Source organism: Leucopleurus acutus, assembly GCF_964270905.1.
Source record: "Leucopleurus acutus genome assembly, chromosome: 1".
In the NCBI taxonomy this organism is placed as follows: domain Eukaryota; kingdom Metazoa; phylum Chordata; class Mammalia; order Artiodactyla; family Delphinidae; genus Leucopleurus; species Leucopleurus acutus.
The window spans coordinates 8,921,606-8,947,237 of record NC_139142.1 but is presented as its reverse complement, the minus strand read 5'-3'; the positions used below and the strand labels follow the sequence as shown (position 1 = coordinate 8,947,237).

General features: G+C 50.0%; 1 protein-coding gene across 2 annotated transcripts in view; it reads right to left on the bottom strand.

Annotated features, from left to right (window-relative positions):
- SYNE3 (spectrin repeat containing nuclear envelope family member 3) overlaps positions 1-25,632 on the bottom strand; it is a 95,977-nt gene that overhangs the window by 45,966 nt on the left and 24,379 nt on the right. For both annotated transcript variants that reach the window (XM_082838955.1, XM_082838956.1), the window contains exon 2: positions 5,306-5,463. In XM_082838955.1, coding sequence (XP_082695081.1) covers positions 5,306-5,449 — 144 coding nt within the window. In that variant the 5' untranslated portion in view covers positions 5,450-5,463. The remainder of the gene's footprint in view (positions 1-5,305; positions 5,464-25,632) is intronic.

The following is a 25,632-nucleotide window of genomic DNA, read 5'->3' as shown; positions in this document are numbered from 1 at the left end:
CACTCACAAGGAACCAGTCCAGGGTCCTGATGGTGTGACCTCCTCTACGCCTCTGGACCTTTGCCCTCCTGATTCCTGGCCAGGGAAGCACAGGCTGGACCAGGGGAACATGGGAGATGGGGGGACCCGCCGCTCTTTGCAGGGGAGTGAGCCTGTTGCTTCCCTGCAAAGAGAGAAGAGCTGGCCAGTCCCAAAGGCCGGCAGAACATGAGCCCCACCTGGCCTGAAGCAGAAACCCCTGCCCCCAAACCAAAACACTGACCAGAGGCATGTCTGCTGTGGGACCAGAGTCATGTCTGCTGTGGGACCAGAGGCATGTCTGCTGTGGGACCAGAGGCTAGAGCTGAGCTGGCAAAGCCAACCTTCGAGAAGCAGATTCCACCCTCCTTCTCTGCCCTGATGATTCCGCTCTTTGGCTCGTGCGTGGTTCTCCTACAGCCCCACCCCAGCAAGGACACGTCCAGGAGTGCTTGGCAAGGGACACGAGCCAGCTGGGAAGGGGGTCATTGCACTGTAGCCACAAAGCAATTCTGATTCGAGGGAGCCAGTGAGGGCAAAAGTCAGGTGGGGTTTGGGTGGAGGGAAAACCTCAGCAGGGAGGAGAAGCAGTTCAGGAAGGCTGGAGGAATGTGGTGTCAGGGCTTTCCCTCAACGCAGTCACGGCCAGATGGGCGCTGTCCTGGGTAATGTGCTGAGTACTGTGCTGAGTGCTCTGCTGGGTACCGAGCTGAGTACTGTGTTGGGTACTGTGCTGAGTACTGTGCTGGGTACTAGAGTCCAGGAGGAAAACAAACATGGCCCGATGCTTGCAGGCTGTAAGGGGGTCTGCAGACAAGGGCACAGATGACTGTGAAAGAGCCGTGAGAGACCCCAAACTTGGAGCTCTGAGGAGGGATGTGGGCAAACCAAGAAGGCCTCATGAGGAGGTGGCGGTGGCACCAGGCCTCAGTGCTGAGCAGACATTTGAGCCAGCAAAGCTAGGAAAACACGGCGTGTTCAGGGCACCCGGCTTTTGGAAGCCAAGTCCTAGGAAATGTGGCATGTCTCTGACCATAAAGAGGCTAGGAAACCAGTAAGGAAACAGCCTGGCCTAGACCCCAAGCGCAGAGCCGAGGAGGGCAAAGAGACGAGATGCTGCGACCTGGGAGACCAGCCGCTGTGGGCACCGGCGTGGGCTGGGAGAGTCCACAGGCTGGTGTCCCTGCATCGAAACCACGAGAAACAACCTTCTCCACTGGCTCTGCCAGCGTGCCCTGCACCTTGCCAAGTGCGCCAGTAAGTCATTGGCCTCAATCTTCCCACCCTCCTGCAAGGTGGCAACTAGTACTTTCCCCAGGAGTGAAGCTCAGAAGGCACTGGAAATTCTCCCCAGGTTCCACAGCTGGAGCGGGGATTCGAACCCAGGCCTGCAGGCCCCAGATCCCAGCTCTCCCCCTCCCCCAGGCTCCTCCCTCCCCTCCCCCTGGACCCCCATCCTGGCTAACTCCTCAGTCAAGCCTCAGCAGTGAAGTCACTTGTCCCCAGAGGCCTTCTCTCAGTGACCGGTCCCTGCCGGGGGTCCTTCCTGCACTTTACAGCTGGGAGAATGAGGTGGCAGGAGGGCATGGGACCCGCTCCCGGCCACACAGCTACTAAGCTCCAGAGTTGGATCAGAACTCGTATCCTGGTCGCTCCAGCCAACAGGCGCTTGGGACGTGCGTCACTGAGCTGGTGGAGGGATCGCGTGGGAGACCCCAGCCCCAGGGGAGGTCCCACGGGCCAGCAGGCGGAGAAGGCTCTAGCTGCTCCCTTTCACCAGAGGACAAGGGTGAAATGTTTTCTTATTGCAAAACTGGTTCTGAAACATCAAAGCACACAGAAAACAAGCGGGTCTGAGCCCCGTAGGAGAGCACGGTGGTGGGGCACCCAGGACACGGCTCCCTTGACCTAGGCTCCAGGCCAAATCCCTGAGGGCTCACCTGATGGAAGTGCTCCCTCGGCTTCCAGAACCCGGTCACCTTGGCCTTGCCAACAGCTCTTCCTAAGGGCCGCCCTTGCCTTTGCCTAACGAAGCCAGACCCACCACCAGGGGGTAATGAGCTGTCAGCAAATGGTCCAAGGTCCAAAGGGATTAGCGCGCTAAGACAGCAAGTGCTGTGCAGGGCTGCCAGGAGCTGGGGCTGGGGCTGGCGGAAGGGGTTAGGAAAGACACGTGGGCGAGGGGACGGTTCATTTCACATGCACACCCACACCCGAACGAAAGGGCGTTCCAACTAGAGGCAACAGCACACACAAAGGTTTGGTGATAGGAAATCTCGGAGGTTTTCTGCCAGCGGGAGAGGATGTGTGCCTGGGAGGTCGGCTGGAGGGGGAAGCTGAGGCTGGAGAAGAGGGTTGTGGCAGATAGGTAGTGGAGGACGTTTGATGCCAGGTGAAGCTGGGTTTTCTCTCGCAGGCAATGGGGAGCCATAGAAGGTTTTAGAGGAGGAGAATAACTTCACGAGACCCATGTTAGGAATGCACCTCGTACATACTTGTGCGACTGCAGGATTAGGTGTGTGCCTGTCCCCGTGATGCCGTGAACCCGACCGTAGGGTGCGCCTCACCCCTTCCACCGCCCCAGGACCCCACACGGGGACGGTCAGTGATGCTCTGCACTCAGCCCTGGGTTCAAGCCCTAACAAGATCCATTCCTTCCATTCTGGCCCATCTCTGTGTCTAGGGATCCATTTCACTATTGAAAAGTGGGGACAATACACCACGATCACAGGGCTTTGGGGAAACTAGACATGAAAGCTGATAGTACAGGCTTGAGCACACAATAGTTGCTGAATGAATGTCAGCTCCCTTCTCTCAGTGACCGGGCAGAGTCATCTTTTGATAACGAATATTGGTGACAATAATAATGATGATGATGACAGAGGCCAAGACTGACAAGAGAAGGGGCTTTGGCTGTCAACTCCTCTCCTCACCAGGCTTGCCCCTGACCTTCCAAATCTCCAACCCATCACCCGCTCTGTTACAGAGGAGGGGTCCTCCTTGGCGCCCTGTTCCAGGCTCTGGAACCACTGACTGCTCCCCACCTCTCTGGCCCTGACCCCTGCTTCTCCCTGATGGTTGATGCTGTCCCAACACCAACATCGGGGGTGTCCCACATGTGCCCCCAGCTGTGCCCACCTCCAGTGATTTTCCTATTCTGTTCGCTCTGCCTGGAGCCCCTTCCCTCCCCTCCCCCTGGATCCCCGAGTCTGACTAACTCCTCATTCAAGCCTCAGCAGTAAAGACCCTTGTCCCCAGAGGCCTCTCTTGACCCTCTAGACCCGGGGACGTGACCTCCTCGGGGCTCCCCGTGTACCCTGGGTTCTCCACTCACTTCACCGTCCAGTTGAGAAGCCTCTGACCGGGCCACTCAAGAATGGTCACCCCTCCTTTCTGCCGTGACGGTCCCCTGGGCAGGGCTCTCATCAGCTGCATCAAGTATCTGTTCATGTTGCTATAAAAGGACGAGTGGTCCAGGGTGGTGCGTGCTAGGATGGTGCCACACCAAGAGGGAGGCCGAGAAGGGATGGGGGGCCTTTCCCCCTGGGACAAGCGGGAGTCTCTGTGCCTTCCTGGGAGGAGTTCCCTGAGGGCAGGGACCAGGCACCATCACCTGGCATCCCAAGGGTTCGAGGCCTGGCACAGGGGAGGCTGACGGAAATCGTGACTCAGAGTGGAGGGTCTCAGATCCTCTGGGGTCCGACCAATGAAGGACTGGGAAGGACTAATCTGAGGGCAACTGGGATGACAGGAAATGCCAGAAGACACTGGATGGGACTGGGGTGGGGGAGGGGGAATAGAGAGGGTGCCACTGTCACTGTCAACTCAGGTCATTTGCATCCAGTCTCACAGGTAGCACAGGGCTTTCTCTATGTTAACATCCATCAGCAACAAACGCCTCCTCAAGGCAGCTTGTGACCCACCCTCTCGAAGTCAGCATCCTGACACAATGAGCTTCACCCATTCTAGAAGGGAAGTGAAGAGAGGTCCAGCGGGGTCACAGGGCCAGCAGGAAGCAGAGCTGGGATTTGAACCCAGGACTTCCAGACTCCAAAGCCTGTCCTCTCTCTAGTCCAATGAGCTGTTCTACTAAACAGAATGCCTGAGAAACCACAACACCCTGCACCCTGACGCTGGCAGAAGCACACGATGCTGTAGGGAAGCAGAAAGCAAATTTGAAAAGGAGTCAGAAGACCAGAATTCCAGGGTGGAGTGTCCTCCCCAGAGGCCTTTGCAACTTGAACAAGTCACCAGACCGCTCCAAGACCCAGTTTCCCCACTTTTAAAATGCAAACCCTGGGTCCTTCTTCATACTGTGTGGTGACACTTAAGCCGTTGGCCCTGAAAAGGTGATATCGATTCTTAATTTTAACTGTCCACTTCCAAAAAGAGCATTAGATATTTTCAATAAAATGTGCAAAATCAATAAGACAGCTCAAAAAAAAAAAAAAGGAGAAAGAAAGAAAAGACAAGACACAGGGACGTGGGTGTGGGGTCAGCTCTATTTCTAGCCTGTTGGGGGGTCAGTTTGTGCAGGAAGAGGTAAGCCTCCCCTTAAATAAAGCAATCATTGTTAGGTGATAAATTAGAATTGTGGCATATCCCAATGGATACGACCTGAGAGACGTTAAGTCAACTGCTTTACTTACAGATGGGAAACTGAGGCCCAGAGAGGGACAGGGATGTGGCCAAGGTCACACAGCACTTTAGATCAGCACTTTAGATCAGCATGGAGACAGCAACCCAGGTCTCTGACTCTTAGAGTTCTTCCCCCGGCCCCTGGCCCAGAGCAGATGACCTCAGGTGGGGGGCACCACAGTGCTGGGCCAGGCACTGGGCATCGGCACTTCCGGTCAGGGTAGCACTGAGCCTCTGCCTCGTGCCAGGTCAGGGTAGAGCTGGACTATAAGAGCCAAGGGAGGGGCCTCAGCTGCAGAGAAGCAGAGAAGGGGCAGGAAGCAGGGCCTGGGCCACCTGGGGGTGGAGACCATCCCGCTGCACGGTGCCCCCTTCCAGGATGGGAGAGTCAGACCCTTACAATGAATGTGTGATCCTAGGACCCCCAGCAAAGGTGTCACCGAGAGCACAACAGAAATGTCACATCTCGGGTCCATCCCCAGCTCCTGGATCACAATCTGCACTTAAACCCCAGGAGATTCAAAGACATCAGATTTTGAGAAACACCCGTCTAGTCCGCTCTGCTACGCAATAGCTGGGAAACCTGAGGCCTGAGAGGGAGGGACCGGGCCAAGGCCACAGGGTTATCAAGGCCATGGTCTCTGCATACCTCGGTCTCCCGCAGCCTGGCCTCCAGGGCTGCGCGGGGCCCCTGCGTGTTGTCATTGATCTGCAGCCGCTCCTGCACAGCCTTCATCCACTCCTGGGCGTCCCCCATGCTCCTGGCGAAGCCCTCCTGCGGTTGCTGAGTCATGGCACCTGCAGGGGCTGAAGACAGGACCACACGAGGTCAGGCGCACAGGTGAGGAGGGCGGGGGGAAGGCGAGCTGTGGAGAGGCCCCAGCCAGCTGATGGCGGCGAGGGTCGGGGAGCCTGAGGCTGGGAATGGGGCTCGCCCTCCACCCCCGGCACCCCTCCTGATGCTCCAGCTTCGGTGCCAACAGCCAGAGGCGATCGTGTTTGTCAGAGAGCCAAAGGGCTGGAAATGGGCCGAGAAGGGAAACAGGTCTGGCCTCCCCGGGGGCTGGGCAGGGAGAGCGGGCCCAGGGTGCCCGGTTGGCAAAGACTCCCTTTGTCTCAGATTCCCTGCTCCCCTCTGACGCTAGCTTGGCACTCAGGGCCAACTGTCTCCTGTCGTTTTGGCTGGAAACCCCTCCAAAAGTGGATCCTAAAACACACACAGGCTGAGATGTCTGTGACAGACACTGAATCTTGATCTGAATGGATCAAAAAGCCTCAACCTAAGAAACACAGTTTTTGGGCATTGGCCAGGCTGACGCCAGCCCCTGAATCTCACCTGAAATTAATATCTCAGGTTGGGGGGATGGCCCGGTGAGCCAGGTGTCTCGTGGCTACTTCTCCACCAAACCTGGGTCCCTGGCAGATGTTCCTAAGTGTTTCCACTGAGCTACGCACCACCTACCTCTCGGCAGCCACCGACAATCAACTGACCTAGCATCTGAGCTGAGACCCACTGCCTTCGGGGATGCCCGCTTCCTGGCATAGGTCTCCCAGCTAAACCAACCGCTTTGCTATCCCGTCCCCTCCTCTCTTTCCCTTACCTTCTAGCTGCGGATACAAGGTCTCAGATTTTCTCACGTAACTTTCTTAAAATCCCATTAAGCCCAGGAAAAACTCTTCTGTATTTCAGTTCTAGTTGTCTGCTTACGGCAACTATAAACGACTTTGGATTAAAGTTATTTATATCTGCATCTTAGGTGAAAGGATTGTGTCTAGTTTATCCTCCAATCTCCCACAATGCCTAGCACAGAGTAAACCCTCTGCCGATGCTGAAATAGCCCAGCGTTGGCATAAAGCGTCATGCACCCAAAACCAACCACAGCATTTGTTCAAAAGGCAAAAAAAACAAAACTAGGAACAACCCAAATGCCCAACAATAGGAAATTAGTTAAGGAAAGTATCACACACTTGCACTTCAGAATATTATGCAGCCCGGGCTTCCCTGGTGGCGCAGTGGTTGAGGGTCCGCCTGCCAATGCAGGCGACACGGGTTCGTGCCCCAGACCAGGAAGATCCCACATGCCGTGGAACGGCTGGGCCCGTGAGCCATGGTCGCTGAGCCTGCGCGTCCGGAGCCTGTGCTCCGCAGCGGGAGAGGCCACGACAGTGAGAGGCCCGCGTACCGCAAAAAAAAAAAAAAAAAAAAAAGAATATTATGCAGCCAATAAAAAGTAGGATTGAAATGAATTTGTGATGGAGAATACTTGGGCTCTAATGATAATATCAAAAAAATGCAACAAAATTTATACTTAGTAGCCCCAGTTCTACAGCTAATAAAAACAAAACAATCACAAAAAAAACATGCTCATAGAAAAAGGCTGGGAAATCTCGCCATTACGATGCCCATGTAGGGACTTCCCTGGCGGTCCAGTGGTTAGGACTCCGCACTTCCACTGCAGGGGGCATGGGTTTGATCCCTGGTCATGGAACTAAGATCCCGCAAGCCACGTGAAGTGGTCCAAACAAACAAACGAAAGCCAATGCCCATGTGATGAAGCGGAGAGAGGGGTGTGGGCAAGTGGCTGAAAGCATCCCACGTGACCTCGGGCCTCTCTTTTCCTGGCACGGTGTCTTCGGAGGCCACGTGGCTAAGGACCATTGTCTGGTTGGTGGAATCACAGTTGGAAGTTCTTCTGTTTCCCTATTTTTCCTCTTAGGCACTTTGTGAATTTTCCAGAAAGGGCAACTGTTACTTTAAAATTAAAAAAACCAAATAATTTCTTAACATTGGCTGAATTGTCTGTTGGCCCTTTTTTCTCAATCATCAGTTGGTTGTACAACAGGCGTTGACTGGGAATGCGGGCATCCCGCCCTTCACCTCTACCCCTGCGCTGGCAGCTCTGCGATCAGATTGCGCGATGCACGCTGGGAGAGGGGAAGGACGCCACCAGCGAGGGGAAGGGAGTGGGTGACCCAGGGTGGGCTTCCCTCCGGGACCTCGGTCCTCAGAGCTCAGTCTCCCAATTTTCTTCCAGAGATGTTTTGATGTTTTTCTAACAACTTAATACGTTCCCTGCAGCCACTCCCTGCCTTTGAATGCTTCGTTTGAAAAGCACGTTAGAATGCGCAGGCATTTAAATTGGTTCATTGTGGCTTTAATCTCTCGTCTAGTGTGTGACTTGATTGGCTTCCAAAAGCTCAGCTTTTATTTTTTACAAAGCGATGAATGGGAGGAGCCGAAACTAGCTCCCAGGGTTTCGGATGACAGGATGCGGAGGGGGGTGGATGCTCTAAACACCCAGAGGCAGCGAGGTTTGGAGAACCCTTCTTGCAGCTGGAAATGCCCAGGGCCTGGGAGGTGTGATGGTTGGAGACCCCAAGGTACTCAAATGGAACACTAGGGGTCCGGCAGGGTGGGGCAGGACTCGGGTGGACCTCAGACCCACGGATCAGCCTCAGATGGGGGCTTCTAACCTTGGATGGGGGACCACTAACTGTCAGCTTGGTGAAGCTGCCAGCAGAGTTCAAGAGACCAGGGCCTCTTGGCCTGTGCTACCAAACCACTTCATTCCAGGTCAGTGAAACACACAGGAATTAAACACGCATTTCTAGCTAAGCCAGATGCTACAACCACAGAAGCGAATAAGTGGGCACCACCTCTGCCTCAAGAAGCTTCCAGGGGGCTTCCCTGGTGGCGCAGTGGTTGAGAGTCTGCCTGCTGATGCAGGGGACACAGGTTCATGCCCCGGTCCGAGAAGATCCCACGTGCCGCGGAGCGGCTGGGCCCATGAGCCATGGCCGCTGAGCCTGTGCGTCCGGAGCCTGTGCTCTGCAACTGGAGAGGCCACAACAGTGAGAGGCCCGCGTATCGCAAAAAAAAAAAAAAAGAAAAGAAAAGAAGCTTCCAGAAGAGAAGCTGCACATTGAACGCCTGTGTGGGCTGCAGGTGGATGAACTGCAAACCAGGGTGGGGGATTTGAGGGGAGGGGGATGGACTTCTACTGTGGACCCCTTCTTGGAATAAAGTCTTTAAATGCCGAGAATAAACTGCAAGAATTACAAAGGAAACCAATCATATTAAAACATAGTTATCAAAATATCAAGAATCGAACTTATCACACACACCACACACTACCTTACTCACACATTAAATCACAAGATCTAATGACAATGGGTCTAATAACTATGGAATTTTGAAATACTGATGGGCATAAAATACATTTCAAGAAATCTACAATGACTGCAGTGCAACGTAAAAATATATGTGACGAAGTTACAGCCACTGCTAATAACAGAGTAGGCTTTGAGTTTGTTTTGCCTCCTGCATAACTGAAGAAATTGCCATTAGTTAGAGGTCAGTAGCAATTCTATCCATAGCCCCCCGTCAGTCCATGGACCTGGGTTAGAATCCACAACTGATGGAAAGGAGAGCCTGCTTCCTTACACAAGTTTAAAAGTTTAAAGTTAAAAAGCAAATGAGCAGATCAAGAAAAGCCCACTCACAATTGGTTTATGGACCAGGAAGACATCCCTCCTTCGCATCCCTCACCAGGAACATCATGGATTTCCCTCCGCTTCCTCAATCGACTGCAACAGCTTCCGGCCCTCTTCCCATCCCTTCCCCGGGCGGGAACCAGAGGGGGCTTCCTAAAACACAAATCCAGCTGACCATCGCGCTTTTTAAAAGATACGTTGCAGCGGTCTTCCGACCGACCCCCAAGCCCTGAGCGTGACCCTGTTTCCAGCCTTGCTTCCTGCCATGTCTCCTCACAGCCAACCCCAGGGCAGATGTGCAGTTCTTAGCGCCTCTCTGACACAGCCAAGACAATGACCTCTGTTCCCTCTTCTAGAAGCGAGTCCCCTCCCCCAAGCATTGCAGTCCGGCGTGGAACCCCAGAGCATCGTGACCACCAACTATATTTTCTGGGCAGGCCACCTCCTCTCCTGCTGCCTTTCCACCTCTGCACCCCAGTGCAGGAGCGTCAAGTTACCAGCCCTTCGTTAATGTCGACTGAAAGAACAAATAAGCCAAGGAAACGACCCATAGTACTGGGCTGAGCAGGGTGGGAAGCCTTCCAAAATGTGGCGGGGAAGGTAGGAGAAGGAGCCCTGGGCTTGGAATCTGCACATTTGCCCTGAGCACGCCTTTGCCTCTCTGGGCCTCAGTTTCCCCATCTGCACACTGTGAGTGTTGAACAGAGGGCCTCTGAGGGTCTTTGAGGTTGTGGGTTGGAAGGGTCCGTATTACTGAGATCTCTGTGAGCCACGCCAGCTGGGGCCTAGGCATCAGCCTCCGCCCTCAGACTGTCAGCCTGGTCTGGGCCCTGGTCCCCTTCTCTCCCCATGGACCCCCCTCCTCAGCCAGTTCAGAGCACCCCTTCCAGCATCGTGGCCCCTCTAAGGCAGGCCGAGGTGAGTAGCCTCCCAGGGCCACGTGGAAACTCCGAAGGAGGTGGTCCTGGGGACCTTTTATACAGTGGTGGGCACAGTTTTTTTGTAAAGGGTCAGGTAGTGACTATCTTTATACTTTATCTATATACTTATAGTATATACTCTGCAGGTCATATACAGTCTCTGTTGCATATTCTTCTTTGATTTTACAGCCCTTAAAAAAGGTAAAACCCATTTCCCATTCACTGAACCAAAACAGGCGACTAGCCCAATGTGGCCTATGGGCCACAGTTTGCCAACTTCAGCTGTAGATGCCCCAAGGCTGTAACCAGCAGCTGCGGGGAGCCACAGCGGCCAGCAGGCAAGTGAGCGGCTACGTGACCCACAGGCATGTGTCCTGGGATTGGACAGACGTTGAGGCCAGAAGGACTTATAATTGGTCCTGGTGGTCTTGGGCCCGCTATTCACTAGCCGTGTGACATCTGGCCAGTCAGTTAACTTCTCTGAGTCCCCATCTCCTCATCTGGAAATGGGGTTTAGTCCTTTTGGGATGCTATAATAAAATATCACAGACCAGGTGGCTTACAAACAGCAGAAATTTACTTTTGACAGTTCTGGAGGCTGGAAGCCTGAGATCAGGGAGCCAGCACAGTCACGGGAGACCTGGCTGCAGACTTCTCATTGTATCTTCACGTGGAAGAAGGGGTTAGGGAGCTCTGTGGGGTCTCTTTTATAAGGGCACTAATCCCATTCATGAGGGCTCCACCCTCATGTTAGAACAGGATTAGAATCACCTCCCAGATGCCGTAACTCCTGACACCATCACATTGGGGGTCAGGATTCCAACAGGTGAATTCTGAGGGGACATAAATATGCAGACCATGGCATGGGGACAACACCTAGATTTGGTTAATGAAAAAACCTCCTACCCAGCACCTGGAACACATTCCATACTTGGAAGCAGTTCTGTTTTTACCCCAAATTCCTCTGGGGTCCGGTGGAGGGCTTTCCTTCTTTAGAAACCTGCATCCAGACGGAGGCTCTCACACCATCCCAAAGGTGGGTGTGGGGTAGGAATGGGGGTTACTAGCCATAGACTAATGCATCTGTGCATCTTAACAGCTGCTGGGTGCTCAGGCTTCAGAGATGAACCAGGTAAGGCTCTGGCCCATGGGGCTCCGTGTCCGGTGGGGGGGCCAAAGTGAGCTTTGAGAGAGGGGAGTGCAAGCTGAGTGGGAGGTGCTGCAAGGATGCTGGGGAGGCTCTCGACACACTGGGGGATGGGGAGGCTGGAGCTTGAGGATGGGGGGAGGCAATGAAGGAAGCAAGGGTCAGATCAGAGCCCCAGAGCCACGTCCAGGAGGCTGGGCTGGTCCCTGGGGGCAATCGGGAGCCAACATGGGCTCAGGTGGGAGTGACAACACTGATTGAGGTTCAGGCGAGTCACCCTGGCTGGGGTGGGCGCAGAAGGGAAGCCCTCGCCAAGGGGGTGGGTGGAAGCGGGGTGGGGGGAGGGGGTCAGTGCAGACACGGGCAGCTGCGTGAGGCCCAGGACCAGGCGGGAAGGCTGCAGGAGCGAGCATGGCAGGCACGCCTCTCTGGGAGGGAGGGGGGACTTCTCATCGTCCATGAGTTTGTCCTTCTTGGATTGGTTGAGTGGACACAGGATTTTAAAAAAATGGAACTATGCATTTTCCAAACATTTTGGAAAAAAAAAAAAACCAAAAAAACGTGCTCAGGCATTTTTTAAAAAGCTGTTTCCATTTCCAAGTCCCTTCTTGGGTAGCAGCCCTGGGGTGCTGCTGCAGGCAGCAAGGGAGTGGGGCTCCAGATGCACCTCTGGGCTGTCCCTGAGGAACCAGAGACAGGATGCAGGCCCTTTCTGGTTCAGGCCGGCGCTGGTCTGCTGGAGGAGATGGTTAGAAAGGAAGCAGCCTTGGTTTTCAGCGTCCCGTGTGGTTATCACAAATGACAGCCAGAAGAGAAATGATCTTTCTTCCTTGATGACAGACAAGCCAGGGCAGGGCAGATGACAGAGCAGAGGAGCAGACTCAAGAAAGAGCATGTGTTCCGATGCAACCCGGGTGAAAAGGCACCAGCCTGGGAGACTGACGCGTCCACAGGAGGTGACCGGGGACACAGCTCTCCCAGAAATGGACTGTGAGGCTGTACTTCAGGGGAGGCCAAGAAGGTTCCAGAATCTGAGCTCCAGGCCTGAGCCATCGAGTCAAAAGGGGAGAGCTTAGTTAGAGTCACAAGGAGGCCTCAGGGTGAATGCGCAGGCAGAAGTGCTATAAAGCAGTGTGCGGTTGGATGGAGGGGGGGGAAAATGTGATGCAGACTTGGAAAAAAAAAAGCCAACCAGGGAAGAGAAAAGGGTGCTGACATTTCCACCATGATGAAAGGCCTACGTCCGTGCTAAGCACTTGTCTACAAGTCATCCATTTGGTCCTTGAGGGTGGGTCACACAGGAGGGAGCAGAGGTAGGGCAGCAGGGCATCCTCTCAGGCAGAGAGCTTCTGCTGATTGGCAGAGGGACCTCAGAAGAACTTCCTCCCCCCCCCACACCGACCAGCACCTTCCTCTTAGAATATTGGGGGCCTCATCGGGCACCTGCTCAGACCCAGTGCTCAGTGGGCAAGGCTGCCGTCACCTTCCGCAATCGCAGACAAGAACACTGAGGCTGGAGCGTCCAGGGCACAGGGCCATCAGGGCAGCACTGAGATTTGAACTTTGTTCTGTCAGATTCCAAAGCCCAAAGACCGTGAGTCTGGTTGGACAGGGTTCAACCAGGCAGAGTGAATCCACTCTGAGTCCAGCTGTGAACCAGAGGGACCCGGCTCCATGGGGGTGAAGGAGCTGAGAAGCTGCCAGGAGACAAAAGGGAACCCAGAGATCGGCTACTTCCACACCTTGGCTGGAGGGGGCAAAGGAGGAGGTGATGTTACCAGACCCGGGCTGGGAGCCTCTAAGCGGCAGGAACTGGAGCCCCAAGGGAGGCATCACCCCAGCCAGGGCGGAAAGGCTGCTGTGGGCGAAATCCCTGGGCCAGCACAGGGGAACCTGAGCGATGCAGCCCGCAGGGGTCAACCCTCCTGTGACCCAGGGGACGGGAAGGAAGGTCTCCCAGCCCCGGCCTGCGAAGGCTGCCCGTCTGTAGATGGAGAAGGACACCAGCTCCCTTTGCCCTGATTCCGGGCTGCCTGAGCAATGGGCCACGCTGCAACTTGGTCTGCGGGGGACCAGCCTTGCAGGACAAAGGACAAGTTACTGGCACTGACACTGACCATTTGCCGGGTTGACCTTGAGGGGGAGTCCACGGGAAATACATCAGGGCTCAGAACCCTGTGTCCTGGGGGCGGCGGGATTAGAGCCCTCTGTCCTCTCCCTTCCCCTTCCTGGGCCTGGGAAGCTGAGGCTGCAGGATGGAGGGCCCTACTTGGCTCTGTGGTGCCAGTGGTGAGGGTCAGACACCCCATAAGGACCAGGTTGGGACAGCTCCCCGCTCCAGCCCCTCCAACACCATAACGGCAATGTAAAACATTCTCTGGGAATGTGCAGACACTCTAATACCGCGTGCCATTCGATGATCTAGGCACTCCAAGAATCCTGCTTAAGACGTAACCAAACCCCATTAGGGAATGCCCCTAAAACACGACACCAAATCCCTCCCAAGCACAGAGAGGGGCAAAGTCAGGTTCAAAGGGTGACTATTATGTGGCTGACATTATTAGTACCATTTTATAAGGACGGAAACTGAGACTCAGAAAAGCAAACAGCCGGCCAGAAAGTGGTGGATCCAGGATTAACAATAATAATTCTAACAGCCCACGTGCACCTTGCATTCTGTACGTGCCTGACTCCGTGATAAAGGGCTGACAGCTATTACCTCATTTAACCTACAAAGACTAATGAGACACTTATCCCTATTTTATGGCTGAGAAAACTGAGGGCCAATGATACTACGAACACTGCTCAAAAGTCTGATGGATGTTGAGTAACGGGGACAGGACTGGAACACAGGATGGCCTGAGTCCAGAGCCTTTGCCCTTAAACACCACGGTGCTACCCGGCTTCCACGCCCCCGCCTGTACCCCCCAGAACCCACCGAGAGCCGTCCACGCCTCCTGTGGGTCGTCTTCTATGAGCATCCGAGCTCCAGGAAGGTGACCGCAGGGTGTAAACCTGGGGCTCCGCTCGAGAATCTAGAATTGGATTTAATAAACTGAGGCCCCGGCTGCCGGGCCGCCTCAGTCCTACGGCGTTCAGCCACCCTGGCCGTCTGCCAACCCAGCTGCCCCCTGGCATTTTGCTCTAGAACTCAGAACCTTCAGGATCCAGAACCAAGCAAACCCCAGCTCCCACGGCAGGCCCTACAGGCAAGTGCGCTCGCCCCTCCAACCTGGCCAGGGGCCCACACACACAGACGGACACAGCGCCCCGGCACGGGGCACACTCCCTTTCCCGCGACACGCTCGCCTTTCCTGTGACTCACTCCTGCGCTGCCACACACAGTTTCCACCCTTGCCCACTCCCACTGCTCTCCCGTACACAGACGGGATTTCAGGAACCACGCAGCTGGTTTTAATCCCAAAGCCTATTCCAAGTGAATTCTGGGAACTCTTTTTTGTTTACTTATTGCAGATAATGTTACGGAGAAGCCACAGCTCAGAGCATCGTTCAGAGCGCCAGGATGGTCCTGGGCCGTGCTCTCTTATCTGGCATTCACAGAAGGTGATTTTGAGAGCAAAGTATGTAAGAAGCAGGGACCGGCACCCTCCGCAGCATCTTAATTGGTCATTGGACCAGGAACTCTCACACCATCTTATTTAATCTTACAACAGCCCTCCCAGGTTGCTGAATCTGGAGTTGGGAACAATTACTGGGGCTTTATCCCGTCAGAGATAACCACAGGCTTGCGGGGATTAAGGGACTGAACCAAAGCCACACAAACTACAGGGCACCACAACTCACCCTCTGTCCATGGGCTTGTCAATGTTCATACAAGAAACCCCGCTTAGTAACAGGGTTCTGGGGTCCACTTTACAATTCTAGCCACAAAGGGGACTGCTTTCAAGACGAGTGCTCTGAGAGGGATTCTCAAATCAGCTTTGCCATCACTGACAAATGGTATTTGGTAGTGAAAGCCCACTGTGCTCTGGCCCACCTCCTTTCCCAGATAGCTGACTATAAAACAGCATTTCCAGTCACTCTGAAATTAACTAAACCCAAGCTCTCCGTCAAAAGGCACAGCGTGGAGGACGCTAGGATTTCTACCCGGGAAACGCTGGCCTTGCAAAGCACAGTCAAATATGGATGTCTGGGAGAGGGAGAGAGTGCAAAGTGCAACTCGAAGAGAATGGGGTACCGAAGGCCCGACCTCCCAACGAGGACAGGGGCATCCCTTGGGCAAGGCAAGTGGCTCCAAGGTGCGGGGCCTCGGCTCCTTGGGCCAGGTGTGAATGGCTCAGGCTGCCGGGAGGGCAGCCAATTAGAGGGCGCGAAGCGGAGGGCTCCCTGAGGCGGTTCTGAGAAGCATCCTACCAGTAGCCCTGGTCGCGTAGTCCCAGCCGGCTGCTGGGAGTGCGGCTAGGGGCGATCAGAGGCCGGGGAGGCAGGGACTGGCCATCAGTTGCGGGTCAGAGAGCAGCAGTGAGCAAGGCATCACACTAGTCCAGGACTGGGTGGGACACCGAGTGCTGCGGACCGCAGGCGTGAGTCTGGGCAGACCAATCAACGCTGCCCAGCCTACCGCTGATTCGGAAACGGGAGCTCTAGGTCGGTTTGGGTTTTTCACACCGTGGGTCACACCCCATGCCTTGGCAGTGAAAGCACTCGCCGCACTCCCAAGTACCCTGTAGATGAAATCTCCAAGGTCTCGTCCCACCAGCGAGGGTTCCATCTGCCGTGTGGCAAGGCCCATCCCAGCTCCTGCTGAAGAAGATCTGGCCAAGGGGGTGGAGCTTCGAGGATGGAAGTTGGCCCCTTGTCCCTGCGCCTTCCCTCCCCTCCCTTCCCCAGCAGCCCAAGGCAGCGTCTTCCGTGACAGCATGGCAGTGACAGATGTCCTCACACCTCCTCCCCAGGCCTCTCTCTTATTGGCCCTGGGAATCAGGGGCCCATGCCAGGCCCCCAGCGCCTCATACCTTCTCCTCAGGTGGGAATCTTCCCTGCAGAGGAGTGATTCCAACAGTCACCCCTGAACCCACCAGACCTGCTTTACCTTCCTGAACATCTCCCATGGAAGCAGTGCCCCTTCCCTGGACAGTCTGCACCACAGCCCAAGGGAGCGGGTTCAACCACAATGACCACACACGCCTCCTGTGGCCCTCAAACCTGAATTACACATGAACAGACACAAATGTCCTTTGACAGATGAATGGATAAAGAAGATGTGGTACATATATCTATTTGTATATCTATATATGCAATGGAATATTACTCAGCCATGAAAAAGAATGAAATCATGCCATTTGCAGCAACATGGATGGACCTAGAGATTATCATACTAAGTGATGTCAGATAGAAAAAGACAAATATCATATGATATCACTTATATGTGGAATCTTTTTTTTTTTTTTTTTGCTTTAAAGCTTCACCTTTTATTTTATTTTATTTTTAACATCTTTATTGGAGTATAATTGCTTTACAATGGTATGTTAGTTTCAGCTTCACAACAAAATGAATCAGTTATATATATACATATATTCCCATATCTCTTCCCGCTTGCGTCTCCCTCCCTCCCACACTCCCTATTCCACCCCTCCAGGCGGTCACAAAGCACCGAGCTGATCTCCCTGTGCTATGCGGCTGCTTCCCACTAGCTATCTACCTTACGTTTGGTAGTGTATATATGTCCATGCCTCTTTATCGCTTTGTCACCGTTTACCCTTCCCCCTCCCCATAGCCTCAAGTCCATTCTCTAGTAAGTCTGTGTCTTTATTCCTGTTTCACCCCTAGGTTTTTCATGACATTTTTTTTTTTTAAATTCCATATATATGTGTTAGCATACGGTATTTGTCTCTCTCTTTCTGACTTACTTCACTCTGTATGACAGACTCTAGGTCTATCCACCTCATTACAAATAGCTCAATTTCGTCTCTTTTTATGGCTGAGTAATATTCCATTGTATATATGTGCCACATCTTCTTTATCCATTCATCCGATGATGGACACTTAGGTTGTTTCCAGCTCTGGGCTATTGTAAATAGAGCTGCAATGAACATTTTGGTACATGACTCTTTTTGAATTATGGTTTTCTCAGGGTATATGCCCAGTAGTGGGATTGCTGGGTCATATGGTAGTTCTATTTGTAGCTTTTTAAGGAACCTCCATACTGTTCTCCACAGTGGCTGTATCAATTTACATTCCCACCAACAGTGTAAGAGGGTTCCCTTTTCTCCACACCCTCTCCAGCATTTATTGTTTCTAGATTTTTTGATGCTGGCCATTCTGACTGGTGTGAGATGATATCTCATTGTAGTTTTGATTTGCATTTCTCTCATGATTAGTGATGTTGAGCATTCTTTCATGTGTTTGTTGGCAGTCTGTATATCTTCTTTGGAGAAATGTCTATTTAGGTCTTCTGCCCATTTTTGGATTGGGTTGTTTGTTTTTTTGTTATTAAGCTGCATGAGCTGCTTATAAATTTTGGAGATCAATCCTTTGTCAGTTGCTTCATTTGCAAATATTTTCTCCCATTCTGAGGGTTGTCTTTTGGTCTTCTTTATGGTTTCCTTTGCTGCGCAAAAGCTTTTAAGTTTCATTAGGTCCCATTTGTTTACTCTTGTTTTTATTTCCATTTCTCTAGGAGGTGGGTCAAAAAGGACCTTGCTGTGATTTATGTCATAGAGTGTTCTGCCTATGTTTTCCTCTAAGAGTTTGATAGTTTCTGGCCTTACATTTAGGTCTTTAATCCATTTTGAGCTTATTTTTGTGTACGGTGTTAGGGAGTGATCTAATTTCATACTTTTACATGTAGCTGTCCAGTTTTCCCAGCACCACTTATTGAATAGGCTGTCCTTTCTCCACTGTACATTTCTGCCTCCTTTGTCAAAGATAAGGTGACCATATGTGCGTGGGTTTATCTCTGGGCTTTCTATCCTGTTCCATTGATCTATCTTTCTGTTTTTGTGCCAGTACCATACCGTCTTGATAACTGTAGCTTTGTAGTATAGTCTGAAGTCTGGGAGCCTGATTCCTCCAGTTCCTTCTTTCGTTCTCAAGATTGCTTTGGCTATTCGGGGTCTTTTGTGTTTCCATACAAATTGCAAAATTTTTTGTTCTAGTTCTGTGAAAAATGCCAGTGGTAGTTTGATAGGGATTGCATTGAATCTATAGATTGCTTTCGGTAGTAGAGTCATTTTCACAATGTTGATTCTTCCAATCCAAGAACATGGTATATCTCTCCATCTATTTGTATCATCTTTAATTTCTTTCATCAGTGTCTTATAATTTTCTGCATACAGATCTTTTGTCTCCTTAGGTAGGTTTATTCCTAGATATTTTATTCTTTTTGTTGCAATGGTAAATGGGAGTGTTTTCTTGATTTCACTTTCAGATTTTTCATCATTAGTATATAGGAATGCCAGAGATTTCTGTGCACTAATTTTGTATCCTGCCACTTTACCAAATTCATTGATTAGCTCTAGTAGTTTTCTGGTAGCATCTTTAGGGTTCTCTATGTATAGGATCATGTCATCTGCAAACAGTGACAGCTTTACTTCTTCTTTTCCGATTTGGATTCCTTTTATTTCCTTTTCTTCTCTGATTGCTGTGGCTAAAACTTCCAAAACTATGTTGAATAAGAGTGGTGAGAGTGGGCAACCTTGTCTTGTTCCTGATCTTAGTGGAAATGCTTTCAGTTTTTCACCATTGAGGATGATGTTTGCTGTGGGCTTGTCATATATGGCCTTTATTATGTTGAGGAAAGTTCCCTCTATGCCTACTTTCTGCAGGGTTTTTATCATAAATGGGTGTTGAATTTTGTCAAAAGCTTTCTCTGCATCTATTGAGATGATCATATGGTTTTTCTCCTTCAGTTTGTTAATATGGTTTATCACATTGATAGATTTGCGTATATTGAAGAATCCTTGCATTCCTGGAATAAACCCCACTTGATCATGGTGTATGATCTTTTTAATGTGCTGTTGGATTCTGTTTGCTAGTATTTTGTTGAGGATTTTTGTGTCTATGTTCATCAGTGATATTGGCCTGTAGTTTTCTTTCTTTGTGACATCCTTGTCTGGTTTTGGTATCAAGGTGATGGTGGCCTCGTAGAAGGAGTTTGGGAGTGTTCCTCCCTCTGCTATATTTTGGAAGAGTTTGAGAAGGATAGGTGTTAGCTCTTCTCTAAATGTTTGATAGAATTCGCCTGTGAAGCCATCTGGTCCTGGGCTTTTCTTTGTTGGAAGATTTTTAATCACAGTTTCAATTTCAGTGCTTGTGATTGGTCTGTTCATATTTTCTATTTCTTCCTGATTCAGTCTTGGCAGGTTGTGCCTCTCTAAGAATTTGTCCATTTCTTCCAGATTGTCCATTTTATTGGCATAGAGTTGCTTGTAGTAATCTCTCATGATCTCTTTTATTTCTGCAGTGTCAGTTGTTACCTCTCCTTTTTCATTTCTAATTCTATTGATTTGGGTCTTCTCCCTTTTTTTCTTGATGAGTCTGGCTAGTGGTTTATCTATTTTGTTTATCTTCTCAAAGAACCAGCTTTTAGTTTTATTGATCTTTGCTATTGTTTCCTTCATTTCTTTTTCATTTATTTCTGATCTGATTTTTATGATTTCTTTCCTTCTGCTAGCTTTGGGGTTTTTTTGTTCTTCTTTCTCTAATTGCTTGAGGTGCAAGGTTAGGTTGTTTATTCGAGATGCTTCCTGCTTCTTAAGGTGGGCTTGTATTGCTATAAACTTCCCCCTTAGAACTGCTTTTGCTGCATCCCACAGGTTTTGGGTCGTTGTGTCTCCATTGTCATTTGTTTCTAGGTATTTTTTGATTTCCTCTTTGATTTCTTCAGTGATATCTTCATTATTAAGTAGTGTATTGTTTAGCCTCCATGTGTTTGTATTTTTTACAGATCTTTTCCTGTAATTGATATCTAGTCTCATGGCGTTGTGGTCAGAAAAGATACTTGATACAATTTCAATTTTCTTAAATTTACCAAGGCTTGATTTGTGACCCAAGATATGATCTATCCTGGAGAATGTTCCATGAGCACTTGAGAAAAATGTGTATTCTGTTGTTTTTGGATGGAATGTCCTATAAATATCAATTAACTCCATCTCGTTTAAAGTATCATTTAAAGCTTGTGTTTCCTTATTTATTTTCATTTTGGATGATCTGTCCATGGGTGAAAGTGGGGTGTTTAAGTCCCCTACTATGAATGTGTTACTGTCGATTTCCCCTTTTATGGTTGTCAGTATTTGCCTTATGTATTGAGGTGCACCTATGTTGGGTGCATAAATATTTACAATTGTTATATCTTCCTCTTGGATTGATCCCTTGATCATTATGTAGTGTCCTTCTTTGTCTCTTCTAATAGTCTTTGTTTTAAAGTCTACTTTGTCTGATATGAGAATTGCTACTCCAGCTTTCTTTTGGTTTCCACTTGCATGAAATACCTTTTTCCATCCCCTTACTTTCAGTCTGTATGTGTCTCTAGGTCTGAAGTGGGTCTCTTGTAGACAGCAAATATATGGGTCTTGTTTTTGTATCCATTCAGCCAATCTGTGTCTTTTGGTGGGAGCATTTAGTCCATTTACATTTAAGGTAATTATCGATATGTGTGTTCCTATTCCCATTTTCTTCATTGTTTTGGGTTTGTTATTGTAGGTCCTTTCCTTCTTTTGTGTTTCTTGCCTAGAGAAGTTCCTTTAACAGTTGTTGTAGAGCTGGTTTGGTGGTGCTGAACTCTCTCAGCTTTTGCTTGTCTGTAAAGGTTTTAATTTCTCCATCAAATCTGAATGAGATCCTTGCTGGGTAGAGTAATCTTGGTTGCAGGTTTTTCTCCTTCAACACTTTCAATATGTCCTGCCACTCCCTTCTGGCTTGCAGAGTTTCTGCTGAAAGATCAGCTGTTAACCTTATGGGGATTCCCTTGTGTGTTATTTGTTGTTTTTCCCTTGCTGCTTTTAATATGTTTTCTTTGTATTTAATTTTTGACAGTTTGATTAATATGTGTCTTGGCGTATTTCTCCTTGGATTTATCCTGTATGGGACTCTCTGTGCTTCCTGGACTTGATTAACTATTTCCTTTCCCATATTAGGGAAGTTTTCAACTATAATCTCTTCAAATATTTTCTCAGTCCCTTTCTTTTTCTCTTCTTCTTCTGGAACCCCTATAATTCGAATGTTGGTGCGTTTAATGTTGTCCCAGAGGTCTCTGAGACTGTCCTCAGTTCTTTTCATTCTTTTTTCTTTATTCTGCTCTGCAGTAGTTATTTCCACTATTTTATCTTCCAGGTCACTTATCCGTTCTTCTGCCTCAGTTATTCTGCTATTGATCCCATCTAGAGTACTTTTAATTTCATTTATTGTGTTGTTCATCGTTGCTTGTTTCATCTTTAGTTCTTCTAGGTCCTTGTTAACTGATTCTTGCAATTTGTCCATTCTATTGTCCATTCTATCTCCAAGATTTCGGATCAACCTTACTATCATTATTCTGAATTCTTTTTCAGGTAGACTGCCTATTTCCTCTTCATTTGTTAGGTCTGGTGGGTTTTTATCTTGCTCCTTCATCTGCTGTGTGTTTTTCTGTCTTTTCATTTTGCTTATCTTACTGTGTTTGGGGTCTCCTTTTTTTTTTTTTGCAGGCTGAAGGTTTGTAGTTCCTGTTGTTTTTTGAGTCTGTCCCCAGTGGCTAAGGTTGGTTCAGTGGGTTGTGTAGGCTTCCAAGTGGAGGGTACTAGTGCCTGTGTTCTGATGTATGAGGCTGGATCTTGTCTTTCTGGTGGGCAGGTCCACATCTAGTGGTGTGTTTTGGGGTGTCTGTAGACTTATTATGATTTTGGGCAGCCTCTCTGCTAATGGGTGAGGTTGTGTTCCTGTCTTGCTAGTTGTTTGGCATAGGATGTCCAGCACTGTAGCTTGCTGGTCGTTGAGTGAAGCTGGGTGCTGGCGTTGAGATGGAGATCTCTCGGAGATTTTTGCTGTTTGACATTATGTGCAGCTGGGAGGCCTCTTGTGGACCAGTGTCCTGAAGTTGGCTCTCCCACCTCAGAGGCACAGCACTGAGTCCTGGCTGCAGCACCAAGAGCCTTTCATCCACAGGGCTCCTTAATTTGGGATGATTCGTTGTCTATTCAGGTATTCCACAGATGCAGGGTATATCAAGTTGATTGTGGAGCTTTAATCCGCTGCTTCTGAGGCTGCTGGAAGAGATTTCCCTTTCTCTTCTTTGTTCTCACAGCTCCCAGGGGCTCAGCTTTGGATTTGGCCCCGCCTGTGCGTGTAGGTCGCCGGAGGGCGTCTGTTCTTTGCTCAGACAGGACGGGGTTAAAGGAGCCGCTGATTCGGAGGCTCTGGCTCACCCAGGCCGGGGGGGTAGGGAGGGTCACAGAGTGCAGGGCGGGCCTGCAGCGGCAGAGGCCGGCGTGACGCTGCAGCCTGAGGCGCGCCGTGCGCTCTCCTATGTGGAATCTTAAATATAACACAAATGAACCTATCTATGAAACAAAAACAGACTCACAGACATAGAGAACAGACTTGTGGTTGCCAAGGAAGGGAGGGTGGCCAAGGGAGTTTGGGGTTAGCAGATGCAAACTATTATATACAGAATGGATAAACAACAAGGCCCTACTGTATAGCACAGGGAACTATATTCTATACCCTGAGATAAACCATGATGGAAAAGAATATTAAAAAATGTACGTATATAACTGAATCACTTTGCTGTACAGCAGAAACTAACCCGACATTGTAAATCCACTATACTTCAATTAAAGAAAATATAGCTGTGAAAAGAAGAAAAGAAAAAGAAAAGAAAATTATGGCTGCACAATAATATACTTTCAGAACCACTCTTATCAAGAAGACTTCAGAAATGAGAGCTTTCTACTAGATGAAAACGTCTTTGTATTCAAAAGCATTGCATCAAGATATAGGATTTTTATTTTTTTGTCTTTATTAGATAAAAATTTCAAAACTTCTCATAGAACTCATGGTCTTGGGGCTCCCCTGGAGGTCCAGTGGTTAAGACTCCGCACTTCCATTGCAAGGGGCACAGGTTCGATCCCTCGTCCAGGAACTAGGATCCCACATGCCACTCGGTGTAGCCAAAAAAAAAAAACCTCATGGTCTCCAGAGAAATCTTCCTCATATCCCAATTTGAGAAACCCTGGCCTGGAGGATGAAGGGGACTCCTCAGGGACCCTCATGGATGAGGCTCCTACCTAACCTACAGCCCTGACTCACCAGGGTGCCCCTGGTCCCTGCACGCCAGCTGTACCACACTGCTGAAGTTTCTAGAAGCTTAGACTCTTGAGTGCTGCCTCCCTAGCCTAGTTCTGCCTGGTGAGCCTCCCCTACCCCAATACACACCTCCTTCTAGCAGACTCTTCCCTGTTCTTTCAAGATTCAGTTCACTCAGAGGGGAAAACCTTCCAGCTTCCTTCCCCTCATAGTAACAGCTTCTCCCTTTCTTGGGTGCCCACGGGACCCTGTGCATGTTACCACTTACTATCCGTTCACTAAACACTCTGAATTTTCCCATGGTCTCCATCCAACAACCCCAGGAGGAAGGTACTACTATCAGTTCCATCCCACAGTGAGAAAACTGGAGTTTAGGGAGGCAAGGTGAGTAGCCATGAATCCAAGACGGAACCCAGAAGATTGACCCCACACTTCATGCTTTGTTGTTCGTATCTGTTGACACAAACAAGTTCTCTGAAGGAAGTCAGGGTCAGATTCATCTTACTGATTGACTGGAGATGGGGTGGCCTTTGTTTTTAACAGGTTTATTTGGGGGTAAAATTGATAAACAATAAACACATTTCAACTGCAGAGTTCGACAAGTTTTAACATATATACCTACAAAACCATCACCCCAATCAAGATAATGAACACACCCATTACCCCAAAAGTTTCCTGATTCCACTTCTAATCCTTCCCTCCTGCCCACACCCTGACCCAGTCAACCGCTGATGTGCTTACTGTCTCTAGAGGTTAGTTTCCATTTTCTGGAGGTTTTTACGTAAATGGAATTATATATATATATATACACACACATGTATATATATACATACATATATATATATATACACACATATATGTATATATATATGGGAGGCAGGTGATGTGGTCCTGGCTTCTTTCACTCAGCATAATTAGTCTGAGATTCATCCACGTTGTTGCCTGTATCAGTGGTCCATTCCTTTCCATTGCTGCGTAATATTCCATAGCGTGTGGAGACCCGCCGATGGACAGTTTTTGGCTATTACAAATAGAGCTGCTCTAAACACTTGTGTGTGGACATACACTTTCATTTCTCTTGCAAAAATACCTAAGAGTGGGACTTCCCTGCTGGCGCAATGGTTAAGAATCTGCCTGACAATTCGGGGGACACTGGTTCGATCCCTGGTCCGGGAAGATCCCACATGTCGCGGAGCAAGTAAACCCGTGAGCCACAACTACTGAGCCTGCGCTCTAGAGGCCGTGCTCCCCAACAAGAGAAGCCACCGCAATGAGAAGCCCGCGCACCGCAACGAAGAGTATCCGCTGCTCGCCACAACCAGAGAAAGCCCCGCGCAGCAACGAAGACCCAACGCAGCCAAAAAAAACAGAAAATAAAAAAATAAAAATACCTAGGAGTGGAGTGGCTGGATCAGATGGTAGGTGTATGTTTACATTCACACTATTTTCCAAAGCAGCCACGCCACTTTTCATTCCCACCAGCAGTGGATGAGAGTTCCCGTTCCCACACGGCCCTCTATGGTCAGTCTTTTTAATCTTAGCCCTTTTAACCAGTGAGTAATGAAATCTCATTGTGGTTTTAATTTGCAGTCCCTAACGGTGAACCATCTGATTGCCTTTTGCGTTTGTACTTTAGGACAAGTTACTAAGCTCCAGAGTGCGCTCTGCACTTCCCAGGCTCCTCCTCCTTTAAGGCTACCGTGCTCAGTGCGGGCCCGGTAGGCTGGAGGCTAAGGGAGTGAGGAGGTGAGTGATGGGGAGACAGCCAGCAGGAAGTTGCTCCAATTTCGAGGGCGCTGCCGGCTGACTCCTTGAACCAACAGCCAGGAGTGTGTAAAAACAGATAAACAAATGGCGTCCCTCACGTGTGCGTGGGGCTCTCGGAGCTCCCAAAGAGCAGTGCCATGGGGCCCTTATCCATGCTCCTGCGGGCCCCTGGTTCAGTAGGGACCTGGATGTCTGCTCAACAAGTCGTGTGGCTGCCACGGGGTCTCCCAGCGTCCAGGATGGAAATCAACAACTTCCGAGTCAGTAGTCCAGCACCACTGAACTCAGCCTGCTGTTCTCATTTGAATGTGAACTGCCCATCTTGATCACTGCTACCTTGATCAAGGTACCTGAGACAGACACTGACACACAGTAGGTGCTCACAAATGTTCATGGGTGGATAGATAA